We start from the raw sequence: 23981 nt of genomic DNA, 5'->3' as shown, positions 1-23981 counted from the left end.
CAGGTGTGGCGAGCAGGGACTCCTGGGAAGTTGAGTCCCTGCTGTACTGCTCGCAGCCCTGCCGGTACCTGTAGTTGCTGTTGGTCTGGCTGTCCCCGCAGCCCCAAAGTTCCTGATGGCGCACCGGGACCCGCGAAGCGGGTCCTGCAAGTCGTGGGTGAAAGTCCTGGTTAAAATCCGACTCCCAGCGGCGACAGTCCAATGGCAGCTATACAATCCTCGTGAAGTGATTCCCGCAGTCAGGTTCCACCAGCGGGGTTTTGAAAGGGAGGGGGCGTTGCCGGCAGGGACAGCAGCCTCAGGTGTGGCGAGCAGGGACTCCTGGGAAGTTGAGTCCCTGCTGTACTGCTCGCAGCCCTGCCGGTACCTGTAGTTGCTGTTGGTCTCGCTGTCCCCGCAGCCCCAAAGTTCTTGATGGCGCTGCGGGACCCGCAAAGCGGATCCTGCAAGTCGTGGGTGAAAGTCCTGGTTAAAATCCGACTCCCAGCGGCGACAGTCCAATGGCAGCTATACAATCCTCGTGAAGTGATTCCCGCAGTCAGGTTCCACCAGCGGGGTTTTGAAAGGGCGGGGGCATTGCCGGCAGGGAGAGCAGCCTCAGGTGTGGCGAGCAGGGACTCCTGGGAAGTTGAGTCCCTGCTGTACTGCTCGCAGCCCTGCCGGTACCTGTAGTTGCTGTTAGTCTCGCTGTCCCCGCAGCCCCAAAGTTCCTGATGGCGCAGCGGGACCCGCGAAGCGGGTCCTGCAAGTCGTGGGTCGTGGGTGAAAGTCCTGGTTAAAATCCAACTCCCAGCGGCGCCAGTACAATGGCAGCTATACAATCCTCGTGAAGTGATTCCATTTTCAGTTAGAACAGGTTGCATGAGGAAATAATGGTATCCACATTTCATTTAAAGGTCCCCTTTGCAAGCTGAAATCATAAAGGGTGCTTGAACATCAAAGAGACCTTGGTGAAAACATTTTTCTCTTCAAGTAGGAGAAGTCCTAACCTCTGGGGTCAAATAATTGATATTCGAGTGGTCTCCTTTCCAAAACTTATTGTGGCATGATTCATCCTTGGTGACCCCCCACCCCAGAGTAATATGGGACTACCACTGCGGACTCAACCAAACCTGGGACTTCTTAGATATTCTTTTCTTCAGGACAGTTACAGGGGTCCAGAGTTTACGGTACAAATACCTAAGCTAGACCCAAAAAATGTCTCCTTTTTATAAGGATACCATTGGTATTTATATCAAAAAGTGTGTGGTGTAAGGGTGAAAAAATACTGTATCATACAACCACATATGACTGCTGACATGTTTTGTCCGAGTTGTGAGCCAAAACGGGTCAACAGTCTTCTTCAGGGCTTAAGATCTCCTTTGTCTGAATCATATATACATTGCATGCAAAAACTTGAGGCATACAGCTCTCATACCTGTTTATTGTAAGTCAGTAGTGAGCTCTGCAGGTAGGAACACAAAATGTGTAATAATACGTAAATATAAAAGAAAATTACTAGAAATATGCTTTTTAAGTTATGCTCTATTATATGTAATGTTACCCGATGCATATATATATATCTCAGCATACTGATCCCACTGGTGGAGACTGCAATACAGTGTGTGGTTCTTGTGTCTGACCACATACTGCAAGATACAAACAGTATATGTACATGAAGGTGGCAATATTGTTGTGATACATACACAGTGGGGGATTTCCCTATTCAGGGATACTTCTTAGCTTCATGGTTCAGAGTGGGTGGCATATCCCTGCAGTGAAACATTGGGTGCTCCTCGTGAACATAAATAAAATAGTAGCATAGTTACTGAAAGCCAACTAGAAATAGGCCAGTGATGTCCCAAACAATTGACTAACAGCTGTATAGATATTTGTCACCGCCTAGAAAAGATCATAAGGCTATTAAACCCCAGGAAAAATGCTTGTTGCGGGACCCTATATGCAGTGAGATTTAAAATTGTACTTGGCAGGTTATTTAATAAAAAACACTCTTAAAATGTGGAGCTCTGTGGCACACACATACATATGGGTTTGTGTGAATGTGTCACAATGGCCGATCAAAAAATCCTGCAAATGGACTAAGACAAAGCATATTAGATGTTCACGAGTGAAGGGACCGCTTGCAGAAAGAACTGTGGCAGAAAATAATTAAGCAGATAATGAAAAGCAGCCGTCTGTTGTCTGTCAGAATAACCCCTTTGTATTTAGCCGCTGTCAGGTCAAATCTCATAACACTTAATGCATCAAGGGGTGGATGCTGCCTTCTCTACCTAGTCAGTCACAACACTGATGCTGGGTACACATGTTGCCCCGTTTGCTCTGTTTCATTATTAAGGATGGGGGTATCAAGAAATCGTAACTAGTTGTAAAAAAGAAATATTACAAGTGGATGTGATAGTAGACTTAATTAATCTCTAACTATTCCGAGGAGCCAGTAAATGTAGCCAGTGATGGGAAAGACTACAAGCCCAGGACATAAGGTGAATTTAATACTTTTTTCATATTTCCCAAACATTAGTTGAGAAAAGTATTTCAATATAAAGACAATTCTTCCATGTTGTTAGACTACATGGAAAGCAATCACATGTGCAAAATAATGTGCTACCTGGACAGCCCTGGGATGGTATGATGGAGGGCAATTACCTATTGCACCGAGTATAATACAGGTTGAAGTGATCGAAGAGAACTCCATGCTCGACCCCTCCCAATCCGGATACCACAGTAACAACAGCACTGAGACCCCTCTACTCACTGCCAGAGATGACATCTGTACTCTCCTCGACAAAGGACATACCGCAGCCCTGGAATGGTATGATGGAGGAGAATCATCTGTCACACCGAGTATAATACAGGTGAAGTGATCGAAGAGAACTCTATCCTAGACCCCTCCCAATCCGGATACCACAGTAACCACAGCACTGAGACCGCTCTACTCGCTGCCAGAGATGACATCTGTACTCTCCTCGACAAAGGACATACCGCAGCCCTGGAATGGTATGATGGAGGACAATCACCTGTCGCACCGAGTATAATACAGGTGAAGTGACCGAAGAGAACTCCATGCTCGACCCCTCCCAATCCGGATTCCACAGTAACCACAGCACTGAGACCGCTCTACTCACTGCCAGAGATGACATCTGTACTCTCCTCGACAAAGGACATACCGCAGCCCTGGAATGGTATGATGGAGGACAATCACCTGTCGCACCGAGTATAATACAGGTGAAGTGATCGAAGAGAACTCCATCCTAGACCCCTCCCAATACGGATTCCACAGTAACCACACCACTGAGACCGCTCTACTTTCCGCCACAGTTGACATCCACACCCTCCTTGACCAAGGCCCTGGAATGGTATGATGGAGGACAATCACCTGTCACACTGAGTATAATGCCGCTCGCTTTGAGGTTTCTTGTGTCTCACGTTTCCTGCCGCTACAGGAGTAGCTCCCTGCATTGACATTGCTCCAGCCCCTTGGTGAAGAGGGAAGTATTATCGTCTGCGTGGCCGCAGTGGAGGTGCGAGGCGCGGCTCCGGGACTGCGAGGCTCAGCCTTCAACTCCATCAGCTGTTGCCTCTTCCCGTGTGAGCCGCGCCCCCTCCCAGTGCCCGCCCACCAAGCTTCATAACCTCTCGCGGCCCCCGCTCCGCGGGAGCCGCTCGCTTTGAGGTTTCTTGTGTCTCACGTTTCCTGCCGCTACAGGAGTAGCTCCCTGCATTGACATTGCTCCAGCCCCTTGGTGAAGAGGGAAGTATTATCGTCTGCGTGGCCGCAGTGGAGGTGCGAGGCGCGGCTCCGGGACTGCGAGGCTCAGCCTTCAACTCCATCAGCTGTTGCCTCTTCCCGTGTGAGCCGCGCCCCCTCCCAGTGCACGCCCCCCTCTCACCTGACAGTCTATTAAGGCAAGAGCATAGACGCGCATCGCGGGACGCGCGCGGGTCGTAGCCCGGGGCGAAGCCCGGGCAAAGGGCGGGCCCGTTTAAGCCCGTTCAAGCCTGGGCAAGTCTGGTCTGGGCCAACCCATTGTCCTCTTCATTTGCCCATTGTTATTCACACCGCATCTTGGTTGCCCTTTGTTATTATTTGTAACACTCAACAATCCACGTGTGTCACAGCGCCATCATGACTACTAGGGCAATGAGGAACAAGACGGCGCAAGGAGTGGGTCCGGTGATTGGTCCGGTGATTGGCCCGATCGACCAATTCATTACCAAAGCTAATGACGCGATCAACCAGGGGATCGTACTCTTAGAAAGACGTGTCTCCCAGGACCTTGCAGCAGCACGAAGATCCTCAATGGGCCTTCTGGCTTTAGCCAAAACACCTACTCAACACGGAACTAATGTCCCACTATTGCAAGAAATCCGTGCTGAACTCCACACCATTCCAACGAGCGTCGACTTATCTGTCACTCACCTATCACTTGGGGAAGTTACTCTGGAAGACCTGGAGAAAACACCTACTCTGGTGATTAGCCCCACCCAAACTGCCCTGTTAACTCTGACTGAGTCACAACCCTTAACCGAGTCGCCATCTCCAGTAGCCGCTTCCCTCTCAAAAACTGATAAGGAGCCAAGGGAGGGTGCCTTTCTTAATCAAGACAGCACAAGACCAGTAGTTAAGACTAAGCAACACTGTCTACCAAAGTGCACCAGGTCTATAAAAACGCCTCGTACCAACCTTCGAAATAATGCAAGCCATTCATTGCCGGTCAATCTGGATGACCCCTCTGTTTTAGCTGCATTGTCGGACGACGCTTGCAGGGGTCATGATGCTGCCAATTTAAATTATCTCGCGCTTAACTCACAAGTGCTAGACATAATCAAGGATCTTATAAAAACCCAACTTTTACCAATAGAGCGAACTCTAAATAACATCGAGAAGCAGATTGCTAGATTAATCAACCACACTAGTTATCTCAAACCACCCACCACCACCCTATCTTCTTTAGCTCCTACGACCGCCAACTATGCTAAGGCAGTCACAACACAGAAACCTACCCTTACCCCAATAACTCTCCCGAAACAGAATCCCCATAGCAATAGTACAACCGTCGTAAACAAACCCCCAACATCTAACAGTTCATCTCTTACTTCTAATATGAACATCCAGGCAGCCATTACTCAGTCAGGGAACTCTCATGTACCATCTCAACAAGGACAACAGAAACCCACGCAATCTAATCATTTGACTGCAAAGGTCCAGCACCCAAAGATACCGTATGAACAATCATATAGGTCAAGACAGATTCCAACACGTATCACCCTTCCCCCTGAATGTGGAGCCTATGTCCTTGTATTGGTAAACGTACCAACACTCAAACAAGAACAGAGTGAAACAACATCATCCCTGAAAAACAAGATACTTCACTGGCTAAGCTTGAACTGTAACTTTCCAATAGAATGTGCCGGGGAAATTTCCCACACCCAACGAGTAGGCTGGATAGGCCCCCTACGCAAAAAATTTGAGGGGGACTGTGTAGCGATCACCTTTAGAAATCCCCAGTGGGCTGAAAAGACACTAGCTAAGGCACCTCCACCTTCCACATGGGAATTCAATACAACCCTTCTCCCATTGGGCTATTTCTATAGGCATTTACTAAACACAAACAACAATATCCCGCCTACCTCTATGAATCCGTTTCCAGAAAGATCTTTCCCCTCCACTTCTTACCCTCCCACTTCTTTTCAGAATTCTAAGTTCCTTTATCCAACAGGTTCGGTACAGTGGCATCAGAGCCAAACGCCGATACCGCCAGCTACCCATCCTTATCTCTCTGAAACCCCTTATCAAGAGAACGGAGATAATCGATGGAGACAAGCGGCCTTTCCATTAGCTACTCCATATAATATTCCAACTTACAATAGATTTAATGCTCTTTCTGGCTTAGACTTTAACGACTGACTTCCCAATTCTTATTCTACCAGGGAATTCTTACAACCATTTAAAACAGAGATGATTTTACTATCTAATTCATGCACCGCCTCTGAAAAAAGGTCAACACAGCTGTCCTCAACCCCTGGCAAACTTAACTGCTCAATAACAAATCATCATAATATAGATGCTATGGCGATTGTAACATCGGATCAAATTAATTTGGAAGCCGCTGAAATCTTAGCTGATACAGGTAATCCCGTTGATCTCATTCCAAATACTCTGCAGATTCATTTCACTTTTTGGAATATCGCAGGTCTTTCTGCAAAGAAGACAGACCCCGATTTCCTGAGCCAGATCAATTTGAGCGGTTGTATCTGCCTTCAGGAGACTTGGGCCATAAGGCCAATTCATATGGTGGGCTTTAAAACTTTCTGGTCACCTGCGAAGAAATCAACTTCTGGTAGAAATAGCGGAGGCTTAGCCACTTACATTATAAATACTCTTCCTGTGGATGAGGTACTCCCCCTAAGACTAGATACAAACTTCCAGATTATAGTGCTAATGGTCACCAAGCAAAGACTTTACTTAATTATAAACTTTTACAACAACCTCTCTCACGCTGATATGATCACTCTTCTCCCAGAGATCTCTGCAACATTACAAGAGCAACGAACTAAATACATCAAAAAGTCATGTACAATAATCTGGGGAGGAGATTTCAACCTTCACCTATGCAGTAACAGCGATAACAATAAGTGCGGTATTAGCGATGAGGTTGACACAAACCTCACGCACTTTACACATTCTAATGTGGGAGAAACAATGACCGAAATTATGGCTGAACTAGAGTTACGTTTTGCTAATGAAACAGATTCCATCTGTTCCTTTCCAGCCCACATTCAATGGAAGAGGTTTAATAAGCCTAATTGACTTTATACTGATTTCACCACCCATAGGATTCACCATAGAAGATTTCAAGGTCCTTAAAAATCCTTTAAGTGACCATTTTCCAATCATCATGGTTCTCGCTGAAACAATAACGAATAAACCACATGACATCATGACCGCCCTAAATCAACGTGATATAGAATTGGGCTCCTTGAATGGCTTTACACTGAAGTGGGGCAGTATTGACAAGGAAGCAACAACCAAAAAAATAGTCATAAACAATCAAAATGATATTATAAATTGCTTGGACTCTACTACACAATCAAGCGAAATTATAAAGAGCTTCCTGACAATTACAACAAGTATACAAAAAGAACTAACTAGGATGCAAAAACAAAGGCCCCAGTTAAAGAAAGGTTGGTTCAACTCAGCATGCACAAAAGCATCCACACGTTTAAAAGAAGCTCTAAACAGTGATCATAGGGATAGAGCTGAAATTACCAGACTCAGAAAGGAGTACACGGCTGTCCTAAACAACAGGAAAAAAGAAGTGAAAGCTGAACTATGGTCAACTCTGATCCAAAGCTCGGAATTAAAAAATAGTGCCTTGTTCTGGCAGGTAGTTCGTTCCCCATTCTTAACGGATAAAGACAATTCTCCTTCAATAGATGTTGCTATAAGTGAACATGAATGGGTGAGCCATTTTACAAAAGTCTTTGCGAAAGATCCGACAGAAGATATAGACCATTCTGAAGTTCTGCCACACATTGCCTATCCACTAAACCTTTATCTTTCCCATGAAGAGGTTCAAAAAGCCTTAAAATGCTCAAAAATAGCCAAAGCCCCAGGCCCGGACGGTGTCCCCGTTGACGTTTTCAAACATCTCCCGGATCTTTGGACCCCACTATTGACCAACGTCCTGAACGCTACCACTGAAGTAGGCCTCTTGGACTCTTGGAAAACATCAACGTTGGTACCTATTTTTAAAAAAGGAGATCGAAACAGTCCATCATGCTATAGGCCGATCTCCCTCCTGGACTCGTTAGGTAAGATGGCAGGACGAATACTCCTTGAGCGTCTCCAGGAGTGGGCTACCGACCATAAGATTATCTCAGACCTACAATACGGTTTCCGGGAGGGGCTAGGAACAGTTGACCAGGCCCTAAACCTGTCCCTACTGGCGGGCAAATATCTGGAAGCTAAAGGGTCTTCTTTTTATATGGCATATGTCGATCTCTCCGCAGCGTTTGATTGCGTGGCACACTCAACGTTGTGGAGAACTATCTTGAAAATGGGAGTTCCTACCCCAATCGTGGACTTTCTCCGAGAATTGTACTCAGGCACTACAGGCAGGGTAAGATTCGGGGTGAGGGGTGAGCTCACGGACACCTTCAGGGTGGAAAAGGGGGTCAGGCAGGGGTGCGTCCTGGCCCCCTTTCTATTCACCCTTTATACGAACGGCTTGGAGGCTGCCATGCTACAAGGCAGTAAGGACCTTCCTTTAATAGCTCGTCGGCAGATACCAGCGCTCCTATATGCCGACGACGCTGTTATTTTAGCAAGAACACCAAATGAATTACAGCTGGCCTTGAACAGATATTGCGCCTTCATGGCAAGTTTGAACCTGAAATTAAATGCAAAAAAAACGTATACAATGCATGCAGGGGAGAAAAGAAATGTAAAACACAGGAAACTACTGGTACATGGTGAACATCTGGATAGGACTACTACCTATCCCTATTTAGGGATTGTCATTGACGAAAAATTTAAATGGAGCCCAGCTATCAATGCAAGGAAATTGCCATTTCTCCGAGAGACATCTTCGCTAAAAACCTTCTCACAAAGATTGGGGCAGCAACCAATTAAAGAATTATTGCAAATATATAACTCAAAATTTGTAAGTACAGCAACATATGGGGCGGGGATTTGGGGCTTTACAAATGTGGACTCAATACAAAGAATAGAGAACTCCTTCCTGAGATATTTGTTGGCGGTACCAAAAACTTGTTCCACCTATGCCTGCCACATTGAGTTGGGCATTGACTATATTACAGACACTATAAAATTGCAGCCAATAATGTTGTGGCGTAGAATATGGGTCACTGAGCAATGTCATTTGACTAGGGCGATCATTCAAGATATCTTAACATTGGATCACTCTAAGAAGATTAAATGGTTGTCCTATGTCAAAGCGCTATTAACAGATCTAGGATATAGGAAGTATTTTGACCATCCGTTACTGATAAAAGAAATCCCAAAAAAGAACTTAAAAAGGGAGTGCCTTGTTCATCTGCGCCAGTTACGTTTACTATCCGAGGTCCATAAACCATCTGTTCAACACTCTTTACTTGCCCAGACTGTGTTCACTGTTGAACCCTACTTGAATTTTAAATTAACACAGTTTGAAAAAATGTTGCTCACTCGTTTCAGATTTGACCTGTCCCATTTATTGGTTGCATTTCCAAAGCAAAATGTCAGGATATCCACACTTTCTATGTGCCCTTGTGATCTAGTGTCCCCACAAATCAACGATACACACCATGTTATTTTGTAAATTCTTTACTGAACCCCGTAAACGCTGGATACTGCCCATTTTGAAATTCTGGGGTCTTCGACAATGTCGCCCAGCGTATCTGGCACTTCAGTACCTCGAAAATGAAAACTATGCTAAAGCGATCGTATTTTATCTTAAATTTTGTATACGTCACCGCATGAATTTATGAGCACGAATAACATTTAAACTTTGCACAAATGAAAGAAACTAAGACAACAGGAAAATTGTATGTCATTACAAATGCCGAAAAAACGTACACAAATTGAATTGAGAAGTAGTTGCTATTTTTAATATGCTTTCCTTTAACAAATGCATACTTAACGGTTTTTAACTTCTTTGAAAAATTTGAAAATTGCTTATTTTGAACTTTTATGGTGTTTCTGTAAAACTACCGAATAAAGTTATTATTGAATTGAATTGAGTATAATACAGGTAAAGTGATTAGAACTGTGCCCACTGAACTTCATCATTGAGAGCCATATTTGATGTTTCAAACCGATAACTCCACCTGCATAAAGAAGCTTGTTAGCAATAGCACCTGCTCAATCACTTTCCTTCCAGGTCTTTCTCCAAGAAATGTCCCATCATTTTGGTAACCTGTCTTTCCTCACCTTAAGTACATTGATTCTGATATTTATTTTTCCTGTTCTCATCACTATGTATCTGATCCTGCAGGGGCATGTGATCATGTAGACAACATGGTTGAGCTCTTTTTGTACATCAACAAACGTTGCAATATCGTATCGGAATGTCCTAACACAGGTTAAAGATTTCATATTGTGATGAGTGTATTTTTAGTGCTAGATTTTATAGGTTGTGTGTGAACCACGTCATCTTTCAGAGATTCACCATATCTGAAGGAAAACATTGGTTCAGTGTGCCAGAGGGTAGAGTTCATCAATGTTTATTAATAATATTTTGTATTGAATTAGGCTGAATACCATAGGTTGTCACACCGATGAGGTGTTCAGTCACTGTTTACTGAAATGTGTTTAGGAAAAGTTTCTTAGACTGTTGTCCTTCTTATTATTCTCAAAGTATACTCTTCACATGGAATTTGTTGTTCAACATACCCACACATCTAGTGCAGTCTTGCTCTTCAGTACAGTTAAGCCGTAACCTCAAGGATTGTTAAACAAGTTCATTACCATGAATCGATTAAGGATGAAAGCTGTCAGACCATAAGAGGTTATTACGATCTGTAGGTTTTAAAATACATCAAACTTAAGAATGTCTAGGGTAGTTTTTATTTTCAGATCTGAGAAAGAGATATTGGTTTTGCTTTGACTCATAGTGAACCTATTAAAACTATCACATTTCTGATCCAATCAGAAAAGATAAGAGATTCTCCTTCATTACCAGACCAGAAAATATCATCAATTTAACGTTTTCACAGTGAAATATTCCAAGAGAGTTGGAGAGGTTAAAGATATGGGTCATTTATCAAATTCTTGCGGATATAAATATGCTACACCAAGGGCAAAGGTGCTGCCTATTGATGTACCATGCATCTATCAATAAAAATCATCTTGAAACTTAAAGTAATTCCTGGTAAGGATCAGTTGGGATTATTGAGACCCATTCAGTTTGACATAGAGGCTCATCAAGGAATGTAAGGGATTCCTTTTGGCGAATACTTGTAAAAAGTGCCTCAATGTCCAAAGCCATCAGAAGTTGTGTGTGAGGGTTAAAAGATGTACTTTGCAAGATGTAAAGGATGTCTTTTGTATCCCTTACATAAAAAGTCATGGTTGTCACCAGACGTCTTAAAATAGGTCAACAAACTTGGATAAAGTCCTCGATGCAGACCCTATCTAATGCAGACCCTTTTGTGCTACCCATGTTGTGTTATGTCTTCTATTTGCCACTGAGAAAGCCTTCCATCACTTCAAGGTAGGTAAATTGAGTACCATTACATTTGGTAATGGTAACACCTAGTCTTTAACGTTCCATGAAGCAGCAGAAGTGTGCTGTGAAAGGCTACATATAAACAGGTTATTTTGAGTAGTAGTGTAGCACTTCCACTCTTTCTTAATTTTGGCAAGTTTTTTGTAGAGTTTTTGAATTTTCATCAATTAGATGTTATGTATGTTGTTGCATATAGTTAGTATTTTTAAACATCAACTTTATTATTGGACTGTGTTTGCTAATTTGAAAATATAATGAGCTTCGCCCTGCTAAAGATATTTGTAGTGCGCTGTCTCTAGGACCTGGATACCCTCACAGGTGATAAGTAGCGCTATACAAATATTTTATTGATTGATTGGTTGACGACCATTTTGTTTAGTATGTTAAGTTTTTTGAGTTGGATGACCGGTGATCCGTTGCTTCTCTAGAAGGAAGCAAGTTACAGTTCTGTGATAAATTTTGTACATTTGACTATGTGACATTTTCCAATTTATGTTATCTGGATGGTTCTAAGATGTATATTGACCTGTTGTGCGGGGCATTGCTGTTGAGTTACAAGTGTTTTGCCAATAATACAGCTTAATGTGGGGGTTGTCAAGCATGTTAAGATTCAGAAAGGGTATTATATGCATTGTGGAAAAGATGTTCATAGTGAATATTGTTCAGAGGAAGATGTTGTTGGGTGTCCAAAGTTACCTGATGTGTGTATGTCTATTTTGTACTGCATTGATGGTTTTGTGGTGTCTGGTATTCTCATAGTATGTCTAGAACACAAATAGCTACACTAAGTGGAAGACCTTAGGCATCTTGTGGCTTTAGAGGAAGGTAGGATGTGGAGTACATAGTGGTTAGATCAAGAAAGGAGAGTGTTCACACCCATATGAACAAGGTACTGCATGTGATGAAGAAATATGGACCTTACTGGGGATTACAATTGGAGGATATTTTGTTTTTGTGGTACTAGCCCCAGAGAGCTGGATGTAGATGTCTTCTACATGTCTTCCAGTGTTTGCCCTCACCTCCTATTGTTACTTCAATTTTAGCATTTAGATGTACTAAAACTCTCCTTCCTTTATGAATTAGGAAGTCAAGACTTTGGTTATTGTGTCTTTAATCTGTTAACCCCTTCCACGCTCATGACGAGCTGGGCTCGTCATGGTGTAGCCTCCTCGCACGCTCATGACGAGCCCAGCTCGTCATGAATAATGGAAAATGGGCGATCCCAGCACCGGGGGGGAAAACGCATAGCAGCCAAGTGGTTAAAGACATTAATTCCACCTGCTGATAAAAATGCAACTTGGTTATTTGTGAGTCAACTGTATCCCTCGTTGTGCAGGAATCATCTCACACATGCAGGGTGAGTCTGGACTCAGTGATGGACCCAAAACGAGATGTTTGTGGGTCTTCAACTAAGACCAGGATGAGTTTCTACTCTGTGCTCACCTCTCGTGTCCAACAGGTGACCAGAGGTAGGGTGTGGCTGCTCTCCCTCTATATCTAGTCAACTGGTGATCAATTCTCTTTTTTTCCATAGGCGCAGTCACCTGATGCAGACCACACTTACATGGTAAGAGAAATGATTGCTTAGATAAATGTTATTTCTTAATACCTCCTGAGGATTTCCTAGTTCTAATTCGGTCACCTCTGTAACCGCAACACAATCCAGTGGGTAGTTAAGAAGGTCTGCGTTCTGGATTACTCTGTCATGGTGGATATCTAAGCTTACAAAAGAGAATATTATGAATTGACATGCTAAGATACTCTGCAAACACAAGGAGATGATGAACGGAGCGCTGAAACTTTTTTGACACTGACCCCCAGTCGCAGATCTGAATTGAATCCATCATCATTCTTTAGCTCACTTCGCCACCCCAGTTCAGACATGGCCATATGCAAATCAGTCTGACCCTGTGCTTCATTGGAACAGTCCAGCCCAAACTGCCAAGCCATGTCTTCCCTGTACTGAAAACAAGCATCCTGGGCCTCATCAGCCAGGCTAGCTTGAATCCAGTAGCAAAGTGAGCAAGCTACCCACATATGGCCATACCCTGCCAGTTTAGGGTGAACCAAGCAAACACAAGGCGATGATGGATGGAGCGCTGAAAACTTTCAGATGCTCACCCCCAGGCACAGATCTGGGTTGAATCCATCATCGTTCTTTAGATCACTTCACCACCCCAGTTCAGACACAGCTATATGCAAATCCGTCTTGACCATGTGCCCCCTTATGTTTACTATGCTAAGATACTCTCTCATTATAAATTGGAGAATAGTCTTAGCAAATGTAATGTTCTGGCTAACAAGCTTGTGCTTGTGGCAACAATGTTGTTTAATTAACTATCCAAAGGCCTTTCGGCACTGTAGGAATAAAAAGAGGAATTGTCTATAGGAAGGAGTTAAATATTACCAGCCGAGAATTAAGATCTTTGGAAACTAGGTAAGAAATGGCACCAGGTGTGCTCTCAGAGGTGAGATGTTCCACAAGATGGCAATCTACCACGAGAGGCATCCTACCTTACAGTCAGATCTCTGCTGTAAGGGGGATAGAAAGTGGACTGTACCAGTTGTACACTTAATGAGGTGTTTCAAAAATTGGCTGCCTTCACTAAGAAGTATCCTTCCTCGCATTTGGATCACTGTTGTTGGGAAAAGCAGCATGAACTGCACCATGTGTATGTTCAGAGGCAAGATGTTCCACCAAGAGCAATTCTTCCTTATAGTTGGAGCTCTGCTGTAGGGGAACAGAGTGTTGACTGCACCAGCTGTACATTTAGAGGTGAGGTGTTCCACAAGATGGCATCTTCACTGAGAAGTATTACTTTACCCTGATTCTAGTAGAAGTCTATGACCAAGGGCCGTAGGAGATTCCATTCCACTGTTCATCCATTTACTGAATTCACACCTATTCATTGACATGTGATATACAAGCCTTCTTTCATTTTCTTCAAGAATACAATAACATAAAATAACAATAACATAATATAAGAGAAACAATATAGCAAATAGAATGGAGGAAACAAACAAAATAAATGTCTCAGAAAAAAAGGTAGCGTAAGACTGCCCATCTCAATACAATCCAGGTTTGTATCTTCTGAAGGTGTCTTAATACTGTCTCTTTTGCTTGCAGGCATTAAAACACGGGGATCAGGCAACATATGGCGACCTGCAAAGGTAAGAAATGGTAAACATCACGTTCTTCTCCTCGCTGCCATATCTGCACTATCGGTTGCACACAAAAACCACAAAAAGGTCTAGCATCACACAAATGGAAAGAATAACTAGGGGAGATGCCACTCTGTGTGTATATTTATTATTTGTAGCACTGCACAACAGAGCAACAAAATTATTAATTTAAAATGGCCTACTACTGCTGCCCTCCTCTGCACTGAAGCTCTTGAGGACACCTAGCAAAATGCAGAACGTTTGTACCATGGTGCAGAGGTGTCTGCATGCTGTCTAGGATAAGATGTTTACTGTCCCAACCCAGGCAATAAACCAAAAATTGATGTTTGGTCCCTTAGAAGGAATTATAAAACTATAAACGATAACACTCTCTCACCATTTATGAATGGTCTCAGGTGTCCTTCCCTAGAGGATCCAAATAGGGCTGCTTCCGATCTTTCCATTGCCCTAGCTACTGCCATAGACTCTCTTGCCCCGGCCAGACGTCATTACTCAGCTCCTAAGAGCCCCTCTCAACCTTGGTTTTCTGATCGCCTAAAAACTTTACGCCAGAAATGTCGTCAACAAGAAAGGTCTTGGACTGCCCATCCTGATCCGCAGGGGAAAGCCCTGCATAAATCCCTTCTTAGAGACTACAAGAAGGCAATAAGGGAAGAAAAAAGTCACTATTTTACTAACTTGACTACATCTTTGAAATCCCCTAGAGACCTTTTTAATATAATTGACACTCTCTCGGCACCCAGACAGACTGACCCTACTACTGATACCCAGGAACTTTGTAATAATTTAGCTAGTTTTTTCCATGATAAAATTGTTGAGATCTATAGTGCGCTTGAAATTAAAAACAAAGAGCTAAATGTCGAGGCATTAGGATATTTTTCTTCAATCCAGGATATAAATGGAAAGACCAATGTTGTGCCCAAACCATCGCTCACTTGTTTTCCCACTCTGTCTCTAGAAAAACTTACAGCCTGATTCATGAAGGTAAATGCGCTCGCAAAAGGGCCAGATTCTCAGAATCTGGCCCTTTGCGAGTGCAATTTTTGCATTTGGGATTCACCATCCCAAATGCAAAAATCGCTAATAAAGAATTAGCAAATATGCGAGGATTAGCATTTAAGGAATCTCTATTAGAGATTCCTTAAATGCTATTCATGACACATTTAAAAATTGCGAATTAGCAATTTTGGGCCGCTATTTACCGAGAGGTCAGACCTCTCGGTAAATAGCAAAAACTTAGAAAAATGCTTTTAAAAGCATTTTTCTAAGTTGCATGTTGCACACACACATGTCCCTTGGACATTTGTGTGCGCAACACCTGTTTCAATTAGCATTTCAGGGGTGCTACAGGGTGTCCTTTGGACACCCCTGGCACCCTTAAAATCGCTATCTTATTTGCGAGTAGCAAATTGCTACTCGCAAATAAGGGATACTCCCCATTCATTCCTATGGGCCTTTTGGCCCATAGGAATGAATGGGGAGTTATTCCTTATTTGCGAGTAGCAATTTGCTACTCGCAAATAGAGAATATATAGGAATCGCTATTTATTTAGCAATTCCTACATGAATTCCGTTTTGCGAGTCCTCAATAGCGATTCGCTATGAATCGCTATTAGAGACTCGCAAAACGGTACCTTCATGAATCAGGCTGTTAATCTTTTACTAGATGCCACAAAGTCCTGCTCACCTCTTGACCCCTGCCCACTAAAAATCCTAAAAACTTGCAGAAGGTCGGTGCTTCCCCCTTTATTGGAAGTCATGAACCTGGCGATTCGAGAGGGTATTTTTCCCTCCTTGTGGAAAACTGCCACGGTTAGGCCTTTGCTTAAAAAATCCTCCCTAGACCCAGGAATTCTGAAAAATTACCATCCTATCTCCTTACTTCCGGCCCCAGCCAAGATTCTGGAATCTTACATAAATCAAAATCTGTCTACCTTTATTGAAAATTCCAACTTGCTTGACAGTTCTCAGCACGGCTTTCGATCAGCTCACAGCACTGAGTCTGCTCTCACTGTTGTTACAAATAAAATCCGATCGGAGGTTGACAAGGGACACCCCTCGCTGCTTGTGTTACTAGATCTCACAGCAGCCTTTGACACCCCGTCCCCGTCAATACTGATCTCCAGGCTCAAGGACATTGGATTAGGAGGCTCTGCCCTAAGTCTGCTCTCCTCCTTTCTCCATCACAGGGAGCAGAGAGTAAAAATGGGCAACTTCCTCTCCGATCCCCAAAAGGTGCAATGTGGGGTTCCTCAGGGCTCCTCGTTGAGCCCTCTTTTATTTAACATCTATGTTACCCCACTTGCACAGGTAGTAAGATCATTGGGCCTGGATGTGTTATCATACGCTGAAGACACACAGATCTTGGTATCCATCACCCAGCCAGTTTGTGAGATTGCTTCCAAGTTCAGAACCTGTATGGAGGCAGTCTCCAAATGGATGACGTGTAATTTTTTAAAATTCAACGGTGAGAAAACCGAAGTTATGGTCTTCGGAGGGAGCCAAGATCTTTGGTCGAAGGAGTGGTGGCCCACGTCCCTTGGAGATTGCCCAACCCCTACTCCTATTGCTAAAAATCTTGGAGTACAAATTGATCCTACCCTCTCTTTCGACCCCCAGGTAAATAGGACAGTGTCAACTTGCTGTGGCACTATCAGAATTTTAAAGAAAATTGCTCCTTATCTATCCTTGGCAGCCCGGAAACAAGCTACAGCTGGCTTAGTACTATCGAGGCTAGATTATTGCAATGCCCTCTATGGTGGCATCAATAAAGGTTCCATCCATCGCCTCCAAATGGTACAAAATGCGGCAGCCAGACTGGTGCTAAGTCTCCCTAGGAGAGCATCTGCAACAATGGCCAGAAGGGATCTCCATTGGCTTCCAATTCCATCTAGGATCTCTTATAAAATTCTCTGTTTGGCCCATGGTGCTATCCATGGCTCAAGATCTGAAAGCATTAGATCTCTTCTGTGTGCCTACACCCCTATCAAAACTCTTCGCTCATCTGCAAAGAACAGGCTGGTGGTTCCTAGGTTTACCAAGGTCAGATGGGGAGGTAGAGCTTTTTCCGTCTTGGCACCCAAACTGTGGAACCTCCTCCCCCTTGAGCTTTCCAGTCAACCATCCTTAGCAATATTCAAAAAGTCACTTAAGACCTGGCTTTTCTCTGAGGCATATAAGGCTTTGCTTTCCCGCTGGCCTTCTGGTCCTGGCATTGGAGTTTGGATTTCTATGTCTGTCTGTAGTGCGCCTTGATGCCCCTTGGGGCTAAGTTTTGCGTGGTATAAAAATGCCTTTCATTCATACTGTAAGCCTATGCTTTCAGTGTAAAATTCTGGCCTATATTCATGGACAGTTCAGGAAGTGCAGCAAGGCAAGTTGCTGAGCTGTGTTATGTGAACAGGAGAGAGTTAAACTGCACCAGAAAAGATCTTATAACTGTTGAAACCTGGTGTACAACTGATGGTACCATCATCAACATGGAAATACACTGAGGACACTGTAATACATGAGCCTTTAAGGGGTTCAGTAGTACGTCTACGTCCGGTGGGGCAACTGATGGAAGTGTTGGACATATGTTCAACACATATTTATGTCTGTAGAATAGGCAGTGGAGCAAAGGCAAGACACAGTCTACCCAGACTGATATGAACAAAAGGAACCAATGCACACCGAAGCCGAGGTGCACACAGATGGAGTACCATGAGTTCATGAGAATGTCGCACCAAGAGTGCTTTTTCTATTTCTTTGGAAACTTCGCCGTCCATTACGTAGCAGGATAATTTAAAAAAGGATGCCCACTACAAGTAGTAGGACCAGCGGATGCCCTCCAAAAATGCTTCCCAATACGGAGTTTATAAATGATGGAACTACTCCGAAGATTGTCTGAAAAGTGATCAATAGTCCAGAGCCTAAGCTCTTAAATACATGCACAACCCCACTCGTATCAGACATGTTAAATATATGATGTACCATTTCTCCGAAATGGAGAGGAAAAATTGTTCGGACGAATGCCTGTATGTCAGCCGAAGACTTTGCAACCTGGAGATTAAAAGTCCCTCAGGTAGAGGTTAAGGCCACATCCTTCTGTAACAGCATGGCTTCCAGTCTGCTTATCAACCCGGAATCAAACCGTATAAGGAAAACATTCAATGAAGGCCATAGCATTGCCTCCCTAACTGTTTGGGTCAGAGAAAACCATACTTGCTTACAAGTAACCTGGAACTTACTGTGACCAGATATACAATGCCTGGTACCATCTCACAACAACTTTGATCATTCAACATCAAATAACTCCCATTCAAGAGTACTTTGAGCACCAGATGAATCATGGCAGCTCAGGATACTTTCAAGTGACACGATATGTTTGCATCTGAAGCATTACAGTCTCTGTGAAGCAAACTATTGTGACAAATTAGAAATCCACTTAAAGAACTCTCAAAGTCTGAACTGCTGAGAAAACCTTCAGTGTCTCCATTCCTGCATTTAAATCTGTACGGTAATTCCCAAGATTCATGTATGTATCACATACCCAACGCTTCATACCTGCCAACCGGGTGATAATGTAGACAGTAGTGAAATTGGAATGGCATGACTGGCAGTGTACTATGGCCATGGATTAACCATTCTATGGAGGGTGACTCAGCCACAGTAAAAGGTAAGTGGTCCAATTTTTCAATGTGCAGCAGTATATACTTTGCATCTCTTTGTGTCATTTTTGTCTGTCTTTCTGTTAGGTTGTATGCAGAAAACAGAGACGTACTGTTGATATACTGTCAGGGCACATGACCAGAATGCAGTTATTGCAGCATCCAGGTCAATAATAGAATGGATTGCAGTTGTGATTGCCCATGTTGTCTGTGTTGTAAAGTAGATAAATCCTGTTTTATTATATCTATTGCATAAGACACAATGTTGCTCAGAGAATAAAACCTGGATGTCAGTGTGGTCAAACCATTATTGACCACTACCAAAGCCTTTTCTAGGTTAACCCTATCAAGATGACGCAATCTCTCAGCAGCCTCCTGCTGGGAGATTTTCCAAACCTCGTTGTAAAGAGCGTAAAGGAAGTGCTTCTGACATGGCTTCTGGGAACATAGCAAAAAATCATCCCTAAGATCCATGTCATCTGAGAGTAAGGACAAGTGTTGTTTCGCCTGGGGCAGTGTTCAGGTCTTTAGCAATTCTAGGCATAATTTCCAACACTGCAGGATGTCACCAACCCCAAGTGTTCTCGTACGTAAGGTTGGTCAGGCCTATGGATACTAAACCCTTCGATAGTACCCCCGAATCTTGACTGATACCTGTTTGTGTTGATAGGCCAAACGAACCATCCCTTCCAACTGGGGTCTGAGGAATTGTAGGAACCATTGTGTAGTATGGCATCCAATGTATCCTCACTGTGTTGTGTATAATTTTGCCTACCCTGAGTGTGAAAGCGAGGGAATCCGAGGTGTGTTAATTCTTTGATCTTGGCTAGACCAACACAGGAAGTCTGTTGCACTGTTTTGTTATGAAAAATAATTTTCTGTGGTATGAGGCATGCTCTAAATAAAGCCTTAGTTCCCTGAATGTGCCAATATGTAGTCCCTCAGAGTGATTTTATGTATATGGTATCCCTCCAAAAGTCGGAACCCTGTAAAGACAGTTGTGAAATAAAGTAAGCAGAGTATATCTGTTTCGTATTGGTGAATATATTTTTCTTTGCAGGTGTAGGTGCAAGCTTATAATAATAAGATCTCGGGTCTGAAGTGTTAAACTAAGAAAAATAAGCAAACATTTGTGAAAATGTTGTTTAACTACCTTTTGCCCTTGTTGGACAATGTTCCTATTGATGGTAAGAGAAAACATTACGTGTGTCAAGTACCTGTTACCAGAACTTTAGTTTCCACAGGAGCAGACAAATATTTCCTCTATCCCCTACTACACTACTGTGAGCGATGTATACACTTGCTAATAGCAGAGAGGGGGAAAGGGGATTTGGAAGAAAAAGAGAGACTGCCACTGGATTCCCTCTGGGCACTGGCTCGTGCTACTCTCCTGTTAGATGCCTGCAAGAGAAGAACCTCATGTAATACTTCTAACATATGATACACTGTGATTCTCACTAAAACAACCTTCCCTTTAAGTGACCTGTGTTTATCCCAGTGGTTGGCTCTCTCTGTTTGTAATAATTATTAATGTTTGACCTGTCACCTCCCAGTGTTGTGAGGTGTCTTGATTCTGGTAGGAAATCTGCAACACAAGAACTCATTCTAGTTTGTCTCAACCGAATATACCTGTATCTTATAAGTGTTATCCTCCTGACTAGTCTATTCTTAGTTGATGTTTTTTTCTATTATATCATTTCTCGTTAAATTCCTTTCTTATGTTCTTTTCTTTCATTACAGAGGCAAGTCCGTAGTTCCTGTGGTTGGTAAGTATAATTATATATATATATATATACTCAAATCTACTTGGTGTACCTGTAAACAATTGCCTTACATTCAATAATATGAGAATGTATCTGGTATAATGCTTTTTGTCTAAGTCTCTTCCTTAATTTCAAAATTCTCAGTAAATTCGTCCAAGATTAATTGTGTGTAACACCAGATGCTGTCCTTCACTCTTTCTCTCTATGATGTCAAAATGAAGAGAGGCTGGAAAATACTACTTGTATGCCTGATTCCTGCAAAAGCTCTTTGAAAATGTATTGCATTCCGCATGCTGTCTAATCTAAGCAATATTAACTTACTTGCTGCATCCTGGAAAGGGAAGTGGCCCCTCTAGGTTAAGCGTGCCTTACTCTTAACTGTGACTGGAATCTTCTCTCCATTGTATGACAAAACGCAGAACTCTCTGACTGAAACTACATGACAGGAATAGGTTCAGAGCTGATGCGTCCACGTTCTAAATATCCAGTACTCAACTAATTTCAAATTCTGGCTTTTTGAAAGATACAGCAGCGGAAAACTGGGAAATGCTGCCGCCTCACAGAAAACTTCAGTTGAAGTGTGCCACGCTCATCGAGCGTGAGCGCGAACACAGCTGGGATTGCATAGCAGGAGAAACACTAGAACTTTAACATGCTCTGCAAATATTGGCAGACATCTTGAGTTGTCATAACTGCATTGGAAACAACATTTATAGCCCCAACGAGACATTTCTAAGGGGAATGGCTCTACGAAATTTAAAGTAAGGGTACCCATACCTTTTATCACTAACAAAATATCTTTATTGAGATCTAGAGGCTCTGACCTGACCACTCCTGACACGTGGGATGCTAGCTTTGTGTAAGAAATGAATACATGGTGTAAAAATCAGATGTATCATATAATTTATTAATAGAAAATGCAGCAGATGGTTCTAAATCAGATAGCATAGTATTTACAGTTTCAAAGTCTCAATCTTCAGAGAAATACTGGAGGCGATGATATCACTTATTGTAAATTTAAATTAATGTAGGATTTTTAAAAGTTCAGTTGGACCATACACATCATTTGAAACCCTGTTGCAAAATTTGCCTTCCTTCAGGAACTGGAACTGCTGTAATGTTCACCAAGAAAAGGTCTCTTTGTTCACGGTGTGATGATGCATGTGGTTTCAGGACCAAGTTCATATTTTGTACTGTGGAGGGTTTGGGAGGTAATGTCTGTTCAGGAGCAGAAAAAAGACAGTCACTACACCTATCTAAAGGACTAGGAACAGTAAACCTATAGCAATCCAGAGCTATAGGCAGGGAGAAACAAGGTAAGTCTTTTTCAGCCAAAGATAGAAATCATGAATTTGTTGTTTGCGGAAAACAGGCAGTGGCGGTAGCTTGGGTTCATTTGGATCCAGAGAGAAAGTATCACAATCGATGAAGTAGCCAGACGCAGTTTGATCTATCTTTGGTAGCTCAGCAGGTTTTGTAGAACTGCCAGATATCTCTTTTTGAGACAAATTCACATAGATGTCGGTGTTAGGCTGAATTGAGATCTGTGTTTCATCTGTACTTTGTTGTTGTTAAATTTCAACTGGAATGAGTTCCATTCTATTGTTGGTAACTCCTTCACTTCTAATAGTAGAATGTTCAAATGTTATTAATCTTTCCGTTTGAACTTCCTGAATGGTAGCGACAGGAGATCTGGTGCTACCCAGGAGCCCACACACCCAACTATTGAGTATTGGTCACATAGTGTGGTTTGACCAGATCAATTTAGACAAATCTTTTTTCTTTTTTGCTAGCAAGAGGCAAAAGAAGTATTGCTCTCATTTAGGGGCGGCTCTTCCACTAGGGTGTAGGAGTATGGCCCACTGCTTTCTTGCAGTGCAAGAAAAAGAAACATAAAATGGTAATAAATTCCTGTTATTATCATTTTATGTTTAGTTACACGGTGTCAGATGGGTGGGCTGCTCTGCGAGCAGGGGAGGAGTGGTGTGCCCACCCCTAAGGGAGCAATGACTGTTTAGTCGGCCCTCTAGGGCTGCCCAAATCAGTCATGCATACTCTGCCCTTTCTCCATGCAGGCTGCAATGCAGCCCACATGGAAAATATGGCCTCCCCGTAAGACCCTGGCTGGGCGGCATCCCCACTAATCATTACCCTACCATTGTAGCGTTGTGATTGATTAGGGGATCAGAGGGAAACTGCCTGCTTCCTGTTGCTGCAGGTGGCAAGAGAGCAGGAGCAGGTGCGAGAAAACGTGGGACCAAGCCGGCGGACAGATACGTTATTTATTTATTATTAAATTAAACACCCCCTCCCGCGTGACCCTCCCTCCCCTCCCCACCCAACCTGAGCCTGCGATTCATGCTGGCCATGACTGTACTCGTTCCTTCAACAGAGGGTACAGGGCTCTGTACGATTGGCCAAATTCTTTTTTGTTCACAATCTTTTCTCTGGCCAGATTCCAAACCTTCGGGACCCAGGCAGGTCTTGCCAGTACTGCTTTCCCTTCTCCAGTGGCTGTGCGTTTTACTTGGACATTGCTTTGTAATGCCCAAAATTCTTTGAGTTTCTGTAAAACAGCCAAACGATCATTGATGTCAAATGGTTTTTCGGCCGCCACTCTCCTGCCACAATCAATGTCAGGTACACACATTTTAATCCCGAAAAGGACTTCCTAGGGAGTACAGCCGCCCAGGAAACTTCTTGGCATGTCATTATTAGGGGTGGGTGGAATTTGCGTAATCGCGTTACGCAAATCTCTGCGAAACGGTAAATATTCTCCGTGAACATGCAGAAATTCCGCGAACATGCGGAATTGCTTGTTTGCAATGCTTTTTTACTGTTCGTAATCTCTGCTTGCGTGCTTGGGGGGAAATATCTCATGAACATGCATTTGTGAACGCAAACAAGCAAGAAATTTCGCAAAGTCGCGGAACGCCGAATTTTGTGCAATTTCATGATCTCCGCAGAACACGAAATTACCCAAATTCCGCAAATTCCGCGAACTGAACAGAGCTTACCACCCAGGTCTAGTCATTATGTGCCCTCTGGACCCCATATAGGTGATTGACCCAACTGCCACCCGAACCTAATACACTAGCCATTAAGGATTGCTTTAAGTCGATTGCGACACACTCCCGAGGCCGAAGCCGGGAGGTTCT

General features: G+C 43.2%; 1 protein-coding gene across 1 annotated transcript in view; it reads left to right on the top strand.

Moving 5' to 3' along the window:
• The window catches only part of LOC144766568 (uncharacterized), a 247145-nt gene that overhangs the window by 36382 nt on the left and 186782 nt on the right, over positions 1–23981 (top strand). Inside the window, exons 3-5 of the mRNA XM_078650373.1 lie at positions 12763–12795; positions 14356–14399; positions 20801–20826. Coding sequence (XP_078506499.1) covers positions 12763–12795; positions 14356–14399; positions 20801–20826 — 103 coding nt within the window. The remainder of the gene's footprint in view (positions 1–12762; positions 12796–14355; positions 14400–20800; positions 20827–23981) is intronic.

This window comes from Lissotriton helveticus, chromosome 7, assembly GCF_964261635.1.
Source record: "Lissotriton helveticus chromosome 7, aLisHel1.1, whole genome shotgun sequence".
Lineage (NCBI taxonomy): Eukaryota > Metazoa > Chordata > Amphibia > Caudata > Salamandridae > Lissotriton > Lissotriton helveticus.
The sequence above is the reverse complement of the archived record's forward strand: the minus strand, read 5'-3'. Positions and strand labels throughout refer to the sequence as shown.